Source organism: Pelobates fuscus, chromosome 13 (assembly GCF_036172605.1).
Source record: "Pelobates fuscus isolate aPelFus1 chromosome 13, aPelFus1.pri, whole genome shotgun sequence".
Lineage (NCBI taxonomy): Eukaryota > Metazoa > Chordata > Amphibia > Anura > Pelobatidae > Pelobates > Pelobates fuscus.
Window position 1 is genome coordinate 101,379,177 of NC_086329.1, and position 19,717 is coordinate 101,398,893.

At 40.9% G+C, this 19,717-nt stretch overlaps 1 protein-coding gene across 1 annotated transcript; it reads left to right on the forward strand.

Annotated features, from left to right (window-relative positions):
* Positions 1-384: 384 nt before the first annotated feature.
* Positions 385-17,453, forward strand: RAB25 (RAB25, member RAS oncogene family). Its single transcript, XM_063439926.1, has 5 exons — positions 385-689; positions 12,786-12,981; positions 14,214-14,410; positions 16,564-16,644; positions 17,014-17,453. Exons 1-5 carry the CDS (start codon positions 650-652, stop codon positions 17,148-17,150), a joined length of 651 nt encoding a protein of 216 aa, XP_063295996.1. The 5' UTR covers positions 385-649; the 3' UTR covers positions 17,151-17,453.
* Positions 17,454-19,717: the final 2,264 nt, after the last annotated feature.

Sequence of the window (19,717 nt, forward strand, 5' to 3'; positions counted from 1 at the left end):
GGTCTGGGTGCCTATAGTGTCACCTTAACCCTACAAAGTAAACATTACAGGCTCTACATAACTAATGATTTACTTTGCAGGGTTCAAATGACAGGACCACTTCAGTGGACCTTTATTACACATGGCATACAAACACAGGCCCCAGACAGTACATATACTCTAATTTAATTGTCTTTTTTTATTTCATCCAAATTAGTACCATCAAATGATTTGTTTGTTTTTTAAATTTGCTATTACAAATTCATATTTCAATAGATGCCAGTCTCGGCATATCACACCAGATACAATGTCTAAGGCCACACTGGCCAGAAACTAGTTAATAGTTCACCTGTCCATTACCACACCCAGGTAATTACATTTTTCAGGTAGCCCTGCCCTCTGCTACCTGTTCAACCTGAAAATCGACACCTATCCAAACAAAGCAGCTTGGGAAAGAAGGAAGTGCCAGAACGCCCACTGAGTCACTGCACCCCTCTCTACCTGAATAACGCGCACCTATCCCCCTGCCCCAAGTGCCCACAGTATGCGTAGAATCTCTCTGGACAGCAGGAACTGAGAACACCACTCGCAGCAGCCAGATATTTTGCCTAGCTCTTCAACAGAGGGAGAGAAGAGATCACGAACCAGGGATCAATGTGCACAGAGAGACATGAATTCAGGAGATGACGAATATAATTTTGTGTTCAAAGGTACGTCTTCTTCTGGCAATATATTTTATGTGGGTCTTGCAAAGAAATCTGTTCCAGGTGTGCAGTTAAGGGGGCACGCACATTTTATTTGCAGGTGAAGAGTTAATAAGGATAATAAGTAACCCACCCAGCATAATTAAGATTTAGCGCACACCCATTCTGTCGTTCCTTATCAAATTAGGAGGAGAGTATATTTTAAAAGAAGAAAAAATACCATAACAAGAGGACATAGCCTTAAATTAGAGGGGCAAAGGTTTAAAAATAATATCCGGAAGTATTACTTTACTGAGAGGGTAGTGGATGCATGGAATAGCCTTCCAACTGAAGTGGTAGAGTTTAACACAGTGAGGGAGTTTAAGCATGTGTGGGATAGGCATAAGGCTATCCTAGATATAAGATAAGGCCAGGGACTAATGAAAGTATTTAGAAAATTTGGCAGACTAGATGGGCCGAATGGTTCTTATCTGCCGTCACATTCTATGTTTAAATTATCGTCCCATCTTTGCAGCAGTAAGACTGTGGATGTCATGGCTTAGGTCTTAGGGAGTTATAATTCAGCGATTCACTATCTACAAGTGGAAAGCTGACAACTGAACTACAACTCCCAGAAATCTTTAATGTGCCATAAAACAATTAGATAAGCGAGTTTTTTTGTTTGTTTTTTTCAATAAAATTCCAGCACAGTCGTAAGATGTGCGTGAATTAGCTATGTATGATCTAATTTATCTCATGTAAATGCAGACTTATGGCAAAATGTGGAAAAGGGTGAAGCATCAAGCAACCTTCGCCTTCACATTGTGCCATTTCCCATCAGCCATCGTCGGTAGGGCCAAAACCAGGTGCTTTATACCACTCTAGCATCTCATTGCACGAGCACAAGATCACCTTTGGAAACACCAATGACGTGATCTCCTGGTAGATGCCTCTATGAGATGAAGACAGAATGTGGCGGTGCAGAGCGGAGAGGTACACATAACTATATTGTCCTCTCCCGCTCCCCCTGGTCACAACCGTGAAAGTAGACCGGTCACCAGGGGTTCTCATAAAAAATAAACACGAGTAGCAGTTCACCTTTTAATGGTCCTAAATAAAGTTACACGGGTAGCATCATTGGCAGAGTCACTTCCGGGTTTGGTAAGCCCTTACGGTAGAAGCTGAAAAAAAAGGTCCTGCAGCAAATGCTGGAACTTCAAATTTCAAACTTTTTTTTTTTTTTCTCAAATGTATTTTTAATGCATTATATAATGCATAAAAATAATGGATCGTCTGTTCTGAACTCTGGTGTTTAAGTGGATCCAGGGTCCGTTTACAATTTGCAATAAGTTGATGCATTGTTTAGTAATGCAACTAGGCCTTGCTATTCTAAAACAAGGAGTTCATTATTCAGTAAGTATAACAATTGCAACTTTATCAGATCACACATCAAGACTGAATTGAGAAAAAAAATCCGCTTTTGTACATTTCCCACGTACCTTCACCACACCTTCGCTGCACGTCATATACTGCTATATGAATCAATGCTGTTTCAGGAGACCTTCCCATAGCTGCGGGTTGTACGCAGTTACATATAATAATTAAACACAGGCTGACACTTTAATCACATGTTAATGTTGCAAGAGATTCTAAAAGCCGTAACAGCTCATTTTCCTAGCTGTTATTTAACTACAATTCTCAAGATTCTTAGCCAACCAAGAGGTAGCTGAGGATCATGGTAGCTATTCAAGTACCGGGTTTATTCTGTGCGATGTCCTCAGAAATAGGGGTATGTACCAAATGTTATGTTCACTTTTTTAATTATTATTTTTATTTTATTTTAAATGGGGATTTTCCGGTTTGCATATATTCCCTTGTATGTGCAAACAGGTTTCATTCACAATGCATAAACAAAAAGAGGTACAAGCGTTCGCCTTTTCGTTCAGACAAATGTTTCCACGAACGCCAGAGTGCCGATTTTCTGAGACCGGTACCTATCTTGCATGGTCTTCCTTTTTTGCTTAATGAATAAATATCCTTCAGATACAAATATAGAGAGGTTATAACTTGTCTTATTTTGTGAGTGTACTCACAAAATCTCAGGGTAAAAAAAAAGTTTTATTTTAGAGCATTCGTGAAAAGGCAGGGAAAAGTCCCCATTGCTTAACTGTAGAATATTTGTTTTATACATAAGAAAATGGTGCATGCGCACAAAACCAGTGCGAAAATGTTTGTATATAACCTACAATATGTCTGATAGCAGCTGAAGACTGACTGCAAGGTAATAGTTACACAGCTGATGGAACAAGATCATAACACCGTTTTCGTTCCTCTCTCTGCATATTATAAAATGGAAAGCTGCCATTTTAATTTAGTGTCTAGTAAATTAAACCCCGAGCGTGTTGTGCTGTGGTGCCACGTAGGTGGAATGCGGTGCTGAGTAGGTATGAAATTCACATACATGTATACTGATAATGTTACTATAACAGGGTGGACGAAAATCTATTTTAAATCTTTTAAAGTAGTTATGGTAGCATGCACTGCACAGTGCCGCTGATCCACAACCACAAAACGCACGCCCTGCGATGTTAAGAAGGAAGTTGACAATACGCAGTGACCTATAGCCAAATGAACTTAAGCTTTGTCTATAGTAAACTTGTCACCTGGAAAACCAGGCAAACATTCGTGGAGCGTAAAAAATCTTTATCTGTTGTGTAAACCGTTCAAGCCCGGCTCAGTGGTCCTTTTTTAGGATATTCTATTTTTTTTTTTTTTAAATTCTTTATTTTTGGTGCATGTTGTATAATACAGATCATTTGTGGTTGCCACTTCCATGTGGTCAAACTGTCAAAGTTATACAATAAACATGGCATTCAATACATTGCACATTTTGTTTTGGTTGGGCTGTGTGGTTATAACGGGGTGACCTATGTGTTTGTAATGTATCCCCATAGTGAGTGTGTCTCCGTTGGGAGTTCCGAGTGAAGCTTGTCTGTGGATATGCCCGCTATATTTGTTTGTGGTGTGTCATGGAGATGTTGCTCCTTCCTGACGCTCTACGTGTCTACTGCGGTGGTCTCCTTTTTGGGGAGCAAGTAATGAGTCGAACGACTGTGGCTAGGGTTGTGTGGGGTTATTGGTCTCCCATGGAGGTGTGACCTTTGTCTCTAAGGTCGGCGTGTAAGTGGTGACCCGTGTGTGCCCCGGTGATTACTATCCCTGTGACCTAGGGAACGGGGGGAGGGGAGGGTGCATTAAAGTGCATCCCGCCAGGTTTACCAAACCCATGTGTCTGGGTTCTGGGTCAGTGGAGGTTCTGACGCCCTACTGTGGTTGTATAAGTGGAGCGTGTCAGCAGGCGTAAACATAAAAGAACTGAGGGAAATTAAACGGTCAAATGAACATTGGTATAAGAAGTTAAACGTATAAGTCCCAGCAGCCTTGGCTTGCAACAATAAACAGTGCGTGATGATGATCTTGGGGCTCTGCGATTGTCAGCGCCTCTTCAGGTAGTGGGGCCCTGCTTCCTCCTCGGCACTGGCGTAGATGACTCGGCATCCGGTCTGGGGTGAGGGTGAGATATTCCCGGTGCTGGGGTTCCAGTGGCGGGTAAGCCCAGTGCTGTCAGCAGTGCTGGTGCGTCTGTCGGGGCCGTAGCTTTGAAGGATTGTCCGTCCTTAGTGACCCATAGGGTGTTTGGGGTTGCCCACCTGTATGTCAGGTTTTCCCCTTGTAATGCCCGTGTGAGGGGTTGCATGCTCTTGCGCCACAATAAGGTAGCCCTGCTCAAGTCCTGAAAGAAGGAGATATGGCTGTTTTCAAAGTCATATGGGGATTTCCCCTTAAGCGCTGCAGTTAGGCCTAGTTTGTCGGCAACATTTTGGCACCTGAGGATGATGTCTCTTGGTGCTGTGGCTGGAGCTTTAGGGGACTTAGCTATCCTATACACCCCATCAAACGTAAAGTACTTAGCTTGTTTTGCCGGTAGCAGGGATGCCACCAGCCGTCTCACGAAGTGCGGCAGTTCTTCCAGGGGTATGTTTTCTGGGACTCCCCTAATCTTTATATTTTTCCTCCTGCCTCTATCGTCTAGAGTGTTTACTTGTCTATTTGTTTCAATCTGGGCTGTTTGTATTTGGAGTACCTTGTCTCTTAGTGCCTGGAAGTCCTGTTGCAGGGCCAGTACGTCTGCTGCTGTGGCTTGGGAGCGTTCTGCAACCGTTTGTACCTCTGTGGTTAGTGTCGCCAGGTCTGCTTTCCACATCGCTTTGAGGTTGGATTGGAGGCCTGTGAGCATCTCCTGTATATCTTGCTTAGTGGCAGGAGCCAGTGGCCCCGATGTGCTGGCAGTCACTTGGGTGGTCTGGAGTGAGCTTTGGGGTGGATTCCCTCTCTCCGGATGCTGGGATGTCGAGTCTCTCTCTTGAGAGGATTCTCTGGAGTCTCTTGCTGGTGGCTGAGACGTCCACATCTGGTCCAATTCGCGCTGCGTTTTCGCGGCATTTGCGGGTGTCCTTTGGGACTTTCTCCCCATTTCACTGCCCAGGAGGTAGGGTGGCAGCAGATTTGTGAAGGCCAGGTCTCCCCAGTATTCACCCGCGGACACTTGCGGCCGGCTGTCTGCGCGGTAGGCCTTGGAGCCTCGGTTGCGGTATTTTCTGCCCGGGGCCAGAAAGAAAGGCATCGATCGATTCCGGACAATGCCCTGAGTAGTATGCCGCCTTCAGGTACGATGTGGCTGGCGAGATGTCGCTGATATTTGCCGATTTGATTTCGGCACACAGGAGCTGCAGAAAATGGCGTCTGCTCCTGTGCGCTGTTAGGCTCCGCCCCCTTAGGATATTCTATTAACACACTTACGTTACCCCAAATTTTTACTTTGTCGTGATATCTCCCAGAATGCATTTAACCTCGTTAAGCTAAAACATCAGCACCATGTGTCCTTACTTAGCAAGTTAAAAGTTCACCGTATTTTCTCATTTTCGAATCTTTGTAAGTTGTCTTGAAAACTGTTGCAAGACTCATAGTACAGGATTAAAAAAAAAAAGTTTTAATGTTCCCTTTTTTTATCTTTGCCTTTAGGGTTCATTCATAGTGAACTAAAATTGAAAACCTAATTGCAAAAGCTATGCTTGAAAAGATGCACTGGGGAAAAACCCTCCATTTAAATTCTATTTTCAATTCCCCACAAATAACTGTTCGGTGAATAAGCCCTGAAATGGTCCTCGACAGGTGGGGTGTCACATCGTTTAATGTATTCCATAGACTTGCCGCAAAATGTCACTGCAACTATCTATTTCACATGAGGTCTTCGCATGACAGCGCCGCTGAATATTAAATGGGTTTATTTAATATTTAATTAGTTAAGCCATTTTATTTATTTATTTTGACTGCTGAGAGCTGCCCGAAGGCCCTTCATGCTGGACCATGCAAGCAGTAAATTGTGGGGTAGTCATAGGTTCATTGTGACCATCAGTGTGGTACGTACGTATCCTGAGGTTCTAAAGATTATTAAATATAAATGACTTCTCTTTTAAAGTCTCACAAAACTCCATTATCTGTCATGACAAGTGATTGATTTGTTTTTTTGTGGAGGGGGTGTCACTTGTACGTAATACAGTAGTAGTGTGTGTGTGTGTGTGTACGGTATTGCAATATATATATATATATATATATATACCTTTTTTTTTTTTTTTTTTTTTTTAAGTTACCTGTTTTGTCCTAAAATTCGCAGTTCACTTTCTCAAACCATAATTCCTTTGTGAATAAATCACTTTTGCGTTCACCAACTGTTACTCCTCCTAAGGTGCACCATTGTCTGTAGGTTGAAAGGGTCAAGCTGATATACTTATTGCATTGTCTATTATCTCATTGTGATAAAGTGTGATGTTTGTTGTGACAGCACTACATCGCGTGTTTATGTACAAATACTCCTTGACTTATAATCTCCTCCCAAGGGGCGAGTAGTTGGAAAGACGATATTCTGGATCAGTAACTGGGGCGTTAAGGGTCAGTCTAGCTGCTAAACAGTATCTCTAAGCGGCATCTCGGTTTCCATGATTTCAAGGTTGTTGTTGCACCCTGAGCCTGCCCTCCGCTCTGAGATATTCTTAGAATTGCAGTCATTTTGTAAAAAAGCACATAGCTATAAGCCAGCCCCTCAGAGCTGTCAATCAGGCAGGCGTAATAATACAGGCCGCCTAAAATAAATGTTGTCCTATGTGTGTGCGCACCCAAAGGCATCGCTAGGTTCTAGAAATACCTGGAGCTTCAGCCCAAGGGGAAAAGTTATGGCCCTTACTGTAACAGGGAGGTGGCTATGTGTCATGATTGATCCCTTCCGCTCTATCCATAAACCGCTATCTCTCGGCACTTTCCACAATCTCCATAAAAGCGGGGATGTGCAAAGTTCTGTTCTCCAGTCTGGCAGAGCACAATATCAGGCCTCTCAACCATCGCCTATCCTTCTGCTAATTGGAGACACTATTAAACGGTCCCAAAAAGCCTAGCACTCGCACTATGCTCAGGGCATTGGGACACTGCACACAGCACTAATATCCCCAACTATAGAGATCTGAGGTTGACGAGCCGACCAAATGCCACCACCAGCAATACATATGTATACATCAGATGCAAAACTTGGTGTTAATGCTCCTTCCTTCCTGGAGAGAGAGAAAGGGCTGTGTGTAAATGGATTGTCTCCTCCTTGTGGAGGTTGAGGGCCTACAGAAAGACCTACTGAGCAATGCTCCTGACAGACACTTGGAAGGTGTGCATTTTTATTAATTCAATATTATGTATTCAATGCTTTATCTACGTTCTAAGACCGGGGTAGGAAATCTTTTAGAAAATTGGGCAGAATAGATGGGCCGAATGGTTCTTATCTGCCGTCACATTCTATGTTTCTATGTTTCAACACTCCAGATGTTGTGGACTACCTTTCCCACAATTCTGTTACAGCCATAATGTTGGCAGAGCATCATGGGAGATGTAGTCCAAAACATCTGCAGTGCCGAAGGTTGCCCATCCCTGTTCTAGGAGGTCATAGTTTCCTTTTAAATAAAAGCAGTATTGGGTTGTTTCAATGTGTCTTTAAGCCTAACTTTTGCTTAATGGTTGTTTTGACTTGTTTTAGAGGGGTCGGGGTAGCCAGTTCTGGATTCCACTTGAAGTGTAACAGGACATTATGTACAGCTCTGTTTTAATTATGAAATAAATGCTTTAACCTCTTAAGGACGGAGGCGATTGTACAAGTTCTGACCAAAACAAAACATGGCATTTGCTCTACAAGTCTGTTTAACCATAATTTAGCTCTTTCATATTAAGTATAGCAGATTAAATTTAATGTTGAAAAATGCAAAGTTATGCACTTCGGCGTAAAGAATACACAAGCAACGTATACCCTTAATGGAAGCGAATTAGGGATAACAACACACAAAAAGGACTTGGGAATTGTTATAGACAACAAACTATGCAACAATGTCAATCAGCAGTGGCCAAGGCCAGTAAGGTATTGTCATGCATGAAAAGTGGCATTCATTCTCGGGACGAGAATATAATTTTCCCTTTTTATAAATCACTGGTAGGACCACAAATTGAATATGCTGTGCAATTTTGGGCACCTGTTCTAAAGAAGGATATTATGGCACTAGAAAAAGTGCAGAGGCGGGCTACAAAATTTAATAAAAGGAATGGAACATATCAGCTATGAAGAAAGGTTAACAAATTGAAACCTATTTAGTTAAGAAAAACGTCTCCTGAGAGGGGATATGATAACATTATACAAATATATTCGAGGCCAATACAAACCATTGTGTGGAAATCTATTCACAAACCGGACTTTACATAGGACGCGAGGCCATGCGTTTAGACTGGAAGAAAGAAGATTTCGTCTAAGGCAAAGGAAAGGTTTTTTTACTGTAAGAACAATCAGGATGTGGAATTCTCTGCCTGAAGAAGTGGTTTTATCAGAGTCCATACAGATGTTTAAGCAGCAACTAGATGCATACTTGCAAAAACTGAATATTCAAGGATATATTCTTTCAATGTAGGGTAATAACTGCTTGATCCAAGGATAAATCTGACTGCCATTCTGGGGTCAAGAAGGAATTGTTTTCCTAGCTTGTTGCAGAATTGGAAGTGCTTCAAACTGGGTTTTTTTTTGCCTTCTTTTGGATCAACAGCAAAAAACAAATGTGAGGAAGGCTGAACTTGATGGACGCAAGTCTATTTTCAGCCATGTGTGTATGTAAGTACACCCACACTTATTATATATCATTTTGTTTAGGATATAGAGGGCTTCCAGTTCACATCAAATATTCATATAGGAAACCTAATTTAAAGGGATTCTCCAGTGCCAGGAAAAACAAATGGTTTTCCTGGCACCGCAGGTCCCTTCTCCCTCCCACCCCCCATCCAAAGTTGCTGAAGGGATTAAAACCCCTTCAGTGACTTATCTGTATCCAGTGCGGATGTCCCTCAGCGCTGGTTCAGGGTCCGCCCACGCTCCTCCGCCGCCGACGTCATCTGGCGGAGGAGACCTATTGAGCATGCGCGGCTGGCGGCGGGGGAGACCTAATGCGCATGCGCGGTTTTGCCGTGCATGCGCATTAGACCTCCCCATAGGAAAGCATTGAATGCATTTTTCAATGCTTTCCTATGGGGATTTCAGCGACGCTGGAGGTGCTATAAACGTGTGCTATAAACCCGGAAGTGCCCTCTAGTGACTGTCTAGTAGACAGCCACTAGAGGAGGAGTTAACCCTGCAATGTAAATTATTGCAGTTTATGAAAACTGCAATAATTACTCTTGCAGGGTTAAGGGTAGTGGGAGTTGGCACCCAGACCCCTCCAATGGGCAGAAGTGGTCTGGGTGCCAGGAGTGTCCCTTTTAATATGAATGAAATTTTAAAAAGTGAGACATTAAGAAGTTTGTTTGTTTTTTTCAAGTTTTGCATGGCATTTTAGTTGTGAATGTCATGATACTGTTGGCTTTTACTGCAAAAACAAAACAGCTGATTGCTAGTGTGTACTCTGCTGTACTATGACATTCAAGTTATCCTTTTGTACCTGGCATAGCACACCCTAACAGCGTTAATTGATTAAAGGGTTACTCCAACCCTTAAAAAAAAAATGAATGTCACCGCCTCTCGATTACTATAAATATAGTTTTAAACTAAGTTTTACTTTACCTGGAACCCTGAGCCGGGCAAAGCGCGCTGCACCCCCACCTAAAGTCATGGCAGCCGACGTGCACCCAATCTTAAACTTCTCATTTGATTGGACCATTTATCCAGCTCAGTGTGCCTGAGCGTGCTGTGAGCTGGCAAGAAAAGGGGCGAGGGAGTTTAAAATATTTGAATGTATGTGATCAGGAGGTGGGGAAGACTGCGGGGAGGCAGTGGACACACCAGAGTCTCCTTGCAGGCAGCGATAACATTACATCTGTCACAGCGCACACTAATGACAAACTTAATAAACAAAATATGCACAGAATTGACAATGGCAGTCCACAACAGGGATTTGGACTGCCACTGTCACGTGTACTGAAGGTGCAACCAGCCTTCTTCAATCTGAAACACTGCATATACAGACTCCAATCACCTTGGCCACTTAAAAAAACAAACAGTAGTGGTTATGGTGGTTAGAGCAACCCTTTAAGTTTAAACACTGACCAGCACCGAACTAAAATAATGTGACTGATTACAATGGAGACTTGCATTTAAAACGTACTAGGCTCCCAATATTTGGCAATATACTAAAGTTTGACACCTACCCATATACTATAGGCTAGTGGTGACCAAAATGGTAGATCCTCGGATGTTTTACAACTGCTCCTATGATGAAATACTAGACATTATGCTTGTGGTGAGTACATAACCCTTACCCAGAATCCTTTTCCTCAAGGCCAACTTCACACACTGGCTGTAGCCTAGGACATCTGGCGCAGAATGAATGGCAAAAGGACGGCCGGCGTCTGTGGCTATGTATGAAAACAAAACGCTGCCTTGTCTTCCTGCAGTTTGTCGCCTTTCCTACACAAAAAGCCCTTTCAGGGAGAACTGGTCGCAGAACATAAATATTTTAACCTGTTCACTGCTGGAAAGGTGGGGAGCCGTGTGCAAACCCTGAGATTAAAGCAGAGTATTTCTAATTGCATTAAAATTGAGTAAATATTGCCAAAGTAACAACGTGACGGACGCTTGAAGACAAAGTCCAATCTCCACAGAGAATTGTTGGCTCTCGGATTACCGCCTGGTCAGAGATGCGAGATTAGCTGCATCCCAAACAAACTGGCTTCTGTTTGCTGCGGATCATTAACCCCTTTAATGCCAGCATGGTGTGCAATGACTGGATGAGAGTGATCGGAGTTGCAGCCCGCACCATCATGAATTCCTGTACTCCTTACCCGTAATACCTAATAAATCCGAAAATCAGCAGATTCAAAGTAACCATGCATATGTACTACTGCAAGATTACTAAATTCTTACAAACCTCAATGGAAAGTCCAACCTCCCACAATATGAATTCAAGTCTGCTGACCTTTTCAATTTTTCAAAATGTTCCATTAAGTCCAATAGTTTATCTTTTGTATAGGTTTTTATAAACACATACATTCAAATACAGGATACCGACATGATTAAATAAACAATTTTATGCCAACAAAGACTCTGGCTAGCTACAGCTCACACAGAGAAAAATTAAGAATTTGGGGCCCAACGATACTGGCGTACTCTGTAAATCGTGGTTGAAATAAACACAATATTTGGTACAAGATAGTTGATATATATATGTATATATGTGTATGTATGTATGTATATGTATGTATATATGTGTATATATGTATGTATGTATATATGTGTATATGTATGTATGTATATGTATGTATATATGTATATATGTATGTATGTATATATATATGTATATATATATATGTATGTGTATATATGTATGTATGTATGTATGTATGTATGTGTCCTCTTTAACCTATCGTTCCTGTAAGGTTTCTTGTAATTGTCCTATTTATAGTTAAATCCCCCTCTCATAATATTGTAAAGCGCTACGGAATCTGTTGGCGCTATATAAATGGCGATAATAATAATTTATCATTTTTATTTTTATTTTATCGCTAGAAAAGATTGTATGAAGACTTTTTTTTTTTTTAAACCTTTTCTGTGTTTGCAAGGTATTAAGTGTGTGTTTTTGTCCACAATATCTATACAATAATAGAATGGGGAAAAACAAGCTAACTAGCAAATTTTTTTTTTTTGCCATACGGGGAGAGAAATGGGTCACGGTGTCAGATGTTAAAATGCTCTCCGAGGTTGACTAATTTTTGTCCACAAGGCGTGATGCAATGATGCTAAAAAGGAAATGGCCCCAGAATCTGATAAACTGAGTTACAGGAAGCATCTGCTTAAATAAAATAGTTTATAATGGTCTGTACCAAATCTGAATAGAACCCCAGATTAAAATGCACTTCTGAGTATTTCATAAATAGAAAACCCTCTATGAGATACCTATACTAGCTGTTTCAGATTTTTCCTTCAAAATTGCTGCTAGATCCCAGGCTGTGCCTAATCTGTTCTGAGCTCTTATCAAACCAGAAAGTGATATGAAATGTATTTATCATTCTATAACTTGATTTTATTTGGCTTCTTCAATAAGCAGTGCATTATGGAAATGGCATTTAGTTCAATTGTCAACTTGCTAGTGCAGTAAGCAATAAACTAGTGAACTGCAACTCCCAGAATTCTAAGTGATGTTCTCATATATAGCTGTATTTTGGGGGCGAAAAGGGAAACACTGCAAGTTGGGAGGAAGTGGTAGAGAGGGTGGGCTTTCTAACGAATTCTGAGACGCTCAGATTATTTTATTATGCAAATAATTTGATGTGATCCCCAACTGAATGGCACAAAACACACATACACACACACACACAAGAAAAAAACGGACTTTTAAACAATTCTGATTTATACAAAAATAAAAATAGGGGAGAGTGATTTACTTGTTTTTTCATCTGACGGGTGAATTTTTTGTCATTGTCATAGTTTCTGTAAGCCTGATTTTAAAAATGCTTCTTTTTCTGCAAGTCATTGACTTTTCATTTTACGTCTTCCCACAGTGGTCCTTATTGGAGAATCTGGAGTGGGTAAAACTAACCTCCTCTCTCGCTTTACAAGAAATGAGTTTAACCATGACAGTCGTACCACCATTGGAGTGGAATTCTCCACTCGCACGTTGACCGTTGATGGACATCTGGTGAAGGCCCAGATTTGGGACACAGCGGGCCTGGAACGGTACAGAGCTATCACGTCTGCGTAAGTATTTTCTGTATTGATTAATCGCTGGATGTAACCACACACAGACCCGGAAAAGGGTCAATGTGTACTGGCTTAAAAAACAAGTTGCCAGCATACTCCAAACATTTGCATTGTCAAGAAGGTATACCCCCCAATGAAAAAAATTGTTTTAATTATGAATTTTTTATTGGAGGTATATCTAAAAATACCTCTCAAAACCTGCATATGTCTTGTCTGCAGCCTTTGCCTGCCCTCCCCTTCTAAGCCCGCCCAGACTTTGTGTCTGTCCAATCACAGACTTCACAATGCATCTCAATGAGAAGTCTTTGCAAGGCAGGTGCTCTGAGCAATTGCTGCCTTTACTAAACCAGGAAGTAAAGGGGCTGGTTGTCTAACTGAAAGCCAGGGGGTGTAACAAAGTTTAATTTATAGAATTTCTACTGAAATCTGCACTTTTTGTAAAATAGGAACACAGTGGACACTCTCTAGAAAGCTAAACTGTTTTAGGTGTCTGGAGTGTCCCTTTTTGAAAGCGTTGTGACCTATAAAACTTAAGTAGCAGCAGGGCTGGGCCAAGAAATTTAGATTGTACGTTTAAAGAGTCTTATCCACTTTAATATTTGCACCATTTTCTTTTTCTTTATACTGACCGTGCCTCCCCCCCCCTCATTTCTATAACATGCCCAAATAATCCATATTACTGACACTTTTTTTTTTTTTTAGTCTTTTAATAAATATATATACATTTTTGTTGTTGTTACTTTATTATAATTCAAATGGTGACAAACTGTTAATGTTACCAGGAAAAGAAGGCCCATTGACAATTTTTGAAATAATTTTGTATATTAAAGTGGAATGTCTCCTTACCTTTCATAGAAAACCCATCATGGTGGTTAACAAATTTGTTGAAAAGCAAATGTGCACCTTTTTCTCCTCCCTTTAGTATCATGAGAAAAACTAGAATGGGGAACTAAAATGACAGAAGAGGTGCAGTAAGGAGTATTGTGACGCAAATTGAAAAGCATCAGGTGTTTAAAAAAACAAACAAAAAAAACAATGGAACCCAAACATTTTCGATATAAACTCCCACAATGCTGCCTTGGTCACGATACGTTCTATCTGCTCCACCAAAGCATCACCTCTTGAAGCCACGGCCCCCTAAATCCACCACTTTTACTGTGCCTGCACTCCATCCTTTCCTTTCATTATGTTTTACTTGTGGTCTATGTTAACCTGACTCCTCATTCCAGGTATTACCGGGGAGCAGTCGGAGCTCTCCTGGTCTATGACATTACCAAGCACCAGACCTATGACAGTGTGGAGCGGTGGCTGAAGGAGCTGTACGACCACGCCGATGCCAGCATCGTGGTAATGTTGGTCGGCAACAAGTGTGATCTGGCAGAGGCCTCACGGGAGGTACCTTCTGAGGAAGCCAAGATGTATGCAGGTAAACACTAGATGGACATCTGATTGCAGTATTACCACTGTTTGTTTGATCCTGGACACTGCTAGCTCCCTACTGGATAAATGAACAGACACTAAATTAACACAAAACCTTATGGGCTCTGGGCTATGGAGATCTGATTCTCCATTTTAGTTGTTGTCACAAGATGTAATTATAGAGGCACATGGGTTAAAAAGTGATCTAATATCAATAATACTTTAAAAAATGGCTTGATCTTTCTTAAAATAAGGAACACCCACTATATCGAGCAGAACAGAATAAGATGACCGGTAGTTGCATAATGGGCAAACTAGTTTGTCAGAATACATGTTTAAGAGTTCAAAATGTAGGTCTATGAAACATCCTGCAAGACTGTGGAACCCCAAGTAGAGCTTCTGGAACAAAGCATGACTTGGTTCTTTTTTTCCACCAGTTTCGGCAATCTCGCACTTACCCATTAAACAAAGTAATCCCTGCTTTGTCTTATAATATCTTTCCGTTAATACTTTGTGAAATTCTGATCTAATTGGAGCATGGAGTGGAGCTTAAAGGATCACTATAGGGTCAGGAACACAAACATGTATTCCTGACCCTATAGTGTTAAAACCACCATCTAGCCACCCTGGTCCCCTCATGCCTCCATAAATATAGCAAAATCTTACTGTATTCAAGCCTGGAGCTGTAACTCTGCATGCTGTTAGACTCAAAAAAAACAAGCAGTCTGCTGACATCATCAGAAGTGGTAGCCTGATCCAATCACAATGCTTCCCCATAGGATTGGCTGAGACTGACCAGGAGGCAGATCAGGGGCAGAGCCAGCATGATTCAAACACAGCCCTGGCCAATCAGCATCTCATCATAGAGATTAATTGAATAAATGACTCTCTATGAGGAAAGTTCAGTGTCTGCATGCAGAGGGAGGAGACACTGAATGTTTGGATGCATTTTAGGCAGCCATGACCCACAAAGGATCTCTAGCAGCCATCTAAGGAGTGGCCAGTGAAGTTATCACTAGGCTGTAATGTAAACACTGCATTTTCTCTGAAAAATACTCACCAGAACAAATTCAATAAGCTGTAGTTGTTCTGGTAAATTTAGAGTCCCTTTAACGAGTTGCATAAAAGATGTGATGCAATAAGCAAAAGTGAAACATTTACTCCAGATAATTCTATACTAAGCTTCAGGGGCGTACCTAGAGCATTTGGCACCCGGGGCGGATCCTGTGTTCGGCACCCCCTCTTTAAAATGTATAAAAACACCCACAAACTTTTTAAAATGTTTTCAAGAATATTTATTGCACAAATGTGTAAATTGTATATCAACTTGAAAACACTAGAACTCTGAAAAATAAATTATTAACTTAGAAAAAAACCACATTGTCCTCCCCCCATTATACAAAACCCCTGTCCTCCCCCCTTCCACAAATAACCCTGCCCCCTCATACAAAACCCCTGTCATTCCCCCTTCCACAAATAACCCTGCCCCCTCATACAAAACCCCTGTCATTCCCCCTTCCACAAATAACCCTGCCCCCTCATACAAAACCCCTGTCCTCCCCCCTTCCACAAATAACCCTGCCCCCTCATACAAAACCCCTGTCCTTCCCCCTTCCACAAATAACCCTGCCCCCTCATACAAAATCCCTGCCCTTCCCCATTCTACAAAAATCCTGCCCTGTCCCCTATACAAAACCCTTCACCAAAAAAACCCAGTACCCCCTTCCATAAAATTAATGCACCCCCTTCACATAAAAACACTGCACCCCACCTTCACATGAAAATCCTGCACCCCATACACATTAAAAAAAAACAAAAAAACCTTCACATCAAATTCATATCCTCCTTCACATAAAGTTAATACACCCCTGACCCCTTCACATAAAACACTGACCGTCACGGCCCCCCCCCCCCCCCCGCCCCCCCTTAGTACACCACTAAGCTTTAAATTCACTTCACTGCACTGAAGGACACCGCATGTACATGTGATTACTGTGATACTATATTTTTTATTAAGATGCCTTATTACAAAGTAAAGATATATTCTGATGGCGGACCATTCCAAGTACCTGTTGATTTTCGTAACGTTTGAGTATAAATAATATGTGCCTACCCATCACAGGGCGATAATCACATTGTATTGTTCTGTTCTCTTAACAGATGGCAATGGATTGCTGTTTATCGAAACATCAGCGCTTGATTCAACCAATGTGGAAGTAGCCTTTGAAACTATCCTGAGGGGTAAGGATCATATTGGCTAGAAAACCGAAAACCTATATTTTAACTTTTTAATTTTTTTAGCCAATGATGTCTGGGGCGGGAGACATTTCAGAAAACACCAACATTTATGTTTTTTCTGTTGGAAAAAGTGGCCGAATTGTTCCTAAATCCAAGGAACCAATGAGAGAGAATTTCTTAAATTATGTCAATAATTCTCCAAACATTTGGCAAAAAAATGGTGCCACAATGCTTTTAAGCATTATAAATAAAAGATAACCTTTCAATTTTTTTTATTTTAAAAAAATGGTCGTAATACATACCCTAATTACCCAACGAGAGAGTATAGAATCTCATGTTTCCATCACTCACTTTATTTCTATTAATCTCTAGATGTGTACCAGAAGGTTTTAAAGAGCAAAGGAGGCACTCCAAAGGACTCCACCGTCGTACTGTCTAATGAGGCATCTCAAAATCAGTCTGCAGCCCCTCCGTCAGGAGCTGGTCAATCCTGCTGCAGAAATATCTAAGGAAAGCCACCCTTTAGGAAATGGTACCATCTAACAAACCAGAACACCAGTACCATACTCCACCAGGCTCGAGTGGTCATGAGCTATGATGTTCTGAGAGACTGACTGTCTAAGTGTTGTTGTGACTTGGAAGACTATGCAAGGTTTATCGTGGTGTACCAAAGCTTCTATGCAACTGCCATATACTTTTAGACCAAAGATACTCCGAGAGAGAAATTGTACTAAGTCAGAACTGTGTCCACCGTAATACAATGTTCTAAACCATCAAAAATGGTGGATCTTATAGTGAATGTTTTGTATACACTCTTTGTCCTTCTTTGCGGCTTTTAATGTGCACTGTGTTCTAATATTTCTTCCCTGGTCAAAACTAAAATGTCCGCCTCCATTATGCCTTTTATATTCACACCTCTTTCTTAAAGTCTCAGTATTGGCTTGGAAGAGTTGCTGGTATGACTTTGGGAGAGGGCAGAAGGTATACTTGAGGTAGTTACATAGTTAGATAGCTGAAAAGAGACTTGCGTCCATCAAGTTCAGCCTTCCTCGCACCTGTTTTTTGCTGTTCATCCAAAAGGCAAAAAAAAAAAAAAAAAACCCACTTCAAAACTGTAAAGTTAAATGCGCTTCCACATGACATGAAATGACAACAGTTAGTTTGTGAATTGTTTTATTTAAGTTTTGTGATCTGCATGAAGAAAATCAAGATAAACAAAATAGAGCCCAATAATTGTCAATTTAAAGAAAAAGAAAAAGGCAAATAGTGAAAGAATATCTACAGAGTCGTTTTCTAGCCCATGGTGAGAAGCAACTCCAACCCGAGCTCTGTTTCAGTCACTGCACAAAATAAACTGTTCCCTAAATTGGGAGCTCCAGTGGAGCCTTGGCTGAGGAGCTCCACTTGGGTAGGAACTATTTGAACATATCGTTGATTTTAATGCTGAGACCCTAAATTTAGTTTAGATAGCAGGGTCTAAGTCTGCTCTCTCATTTTGCCACTGTAAGATTTAGGAATTCTAAACTACTATAAAACCCAAACTACATCTAAAAATACCGGTAGTACACTAAACGTGGAGGGGTCAGTGGCCCTGATAGTGTATTTATTTAGTTTCTGAAAATGTTATTTTAGATTAAAATTTTTTTTAGTATTTTTTAAATTAATCTTTTTAAACGGAAGTCTTTTTTATTGGGAGCTGAAAACAGCTAGTGCAAGCTGCAGCTCTCTTGTTTGCAAGCCCTCCCCTTCTAACCACGCCCAGCCTTTCTGTGGCTGTCCAATCACAGACTTCCCAATGCAGCTCAATGAGAAGTCTTTGCAAGGCAGATTCTCTGGGCAATTGCTGCCTCTTAAGTTTAGCTTCACGGAGTTAAACAACCCAGGAAGTAACAGGAATGGTTTTATGGTCTACAGCCAAGGGTGTAACAAGTGCCAATTTCTATTAAAATATTCACTGTTTTGTAAAATGGGAACACGTTGAGTGGCCCATGAAGTGTACCTTTTAGTTAAACTTTAAAGTACACTATATTTTCCTCTTTTTGCTCTGACCGTTTTATGTATAAAAGGGTAACTTGTTCTATGCTAATTTGATACATTTTAACAATATTTTTCCAAGTGGGTTTAATAAGCACAGTTGTAGCCAACAGCTCATTCTGAAACCTCAAATATAAAAATTTGCAGCTAACCCTACATTAGGTCAAAGGTAGCCTAAGAGTTGTGGAACTTAAAGGGACACTACAATCACCAAAACAACGTTGGCTTAATGAAGCAGTTTTGGTGTATAGATCATGTTCCTGCAGTTTCACTGCTCCATTCTCTGCCATTTAACAGTTAAATCACTTTTCAGTGTAATTAGTATAAACCACTGTTTATGCAGCCCTAGTCACACTTCCCAGCATGTGACTTGCAAAGCCTTCCTAAACACTTCCTGTAAAGAGTCATCTAATTTTTCACTTCCTTTATTGCACATTGTATAATTTGGAATGTTGTATCTCCTGCTCTGATAATAGATTGCTTGACCCTGCAGGAACCTCCTGTGTGTGATTATAGTTCAATCTTTTTAGAGCAGGAGATACTAACTAAACAAGATGTAACTGTGTTACATCTGATTGAAAATGAGACAATTTTTCTTTAATGGGGGCCGTGTCAGTCACAGCCAGGGGAGGTGTGGCTAGGGCTGCATAAACAAAAGTGATTTAACTCCTAAATGGCAGAGAATTGAGCAGTGAGACTTCAGAAGCACAATCTGTACACAAAAACTGCTTAATTGAACTAAACTTCTTTTGGTGACTATAGTGTCCCTTTAACCCCTTAATGACACATGACATGTGTGACATGTCATGATTCCCTTTTTGTTCCAGAAGTTTGGTCCTTAAGGGGTTAAAGGTAAACAAAACCGGAGAGGGAATTTTATTGGCTGTAGATAATGTTGAGCTCCTTAAATTATTCGGCCCTTACTATTACCGGTTAATTATTAAACCTATTTCTATTTTTAGGATGCATTAAAAGGTAGACGGAAGTAATATATCCCCACTGGACCATAAACATAACACAGAGCTTGTTTTTTGTATTGTGA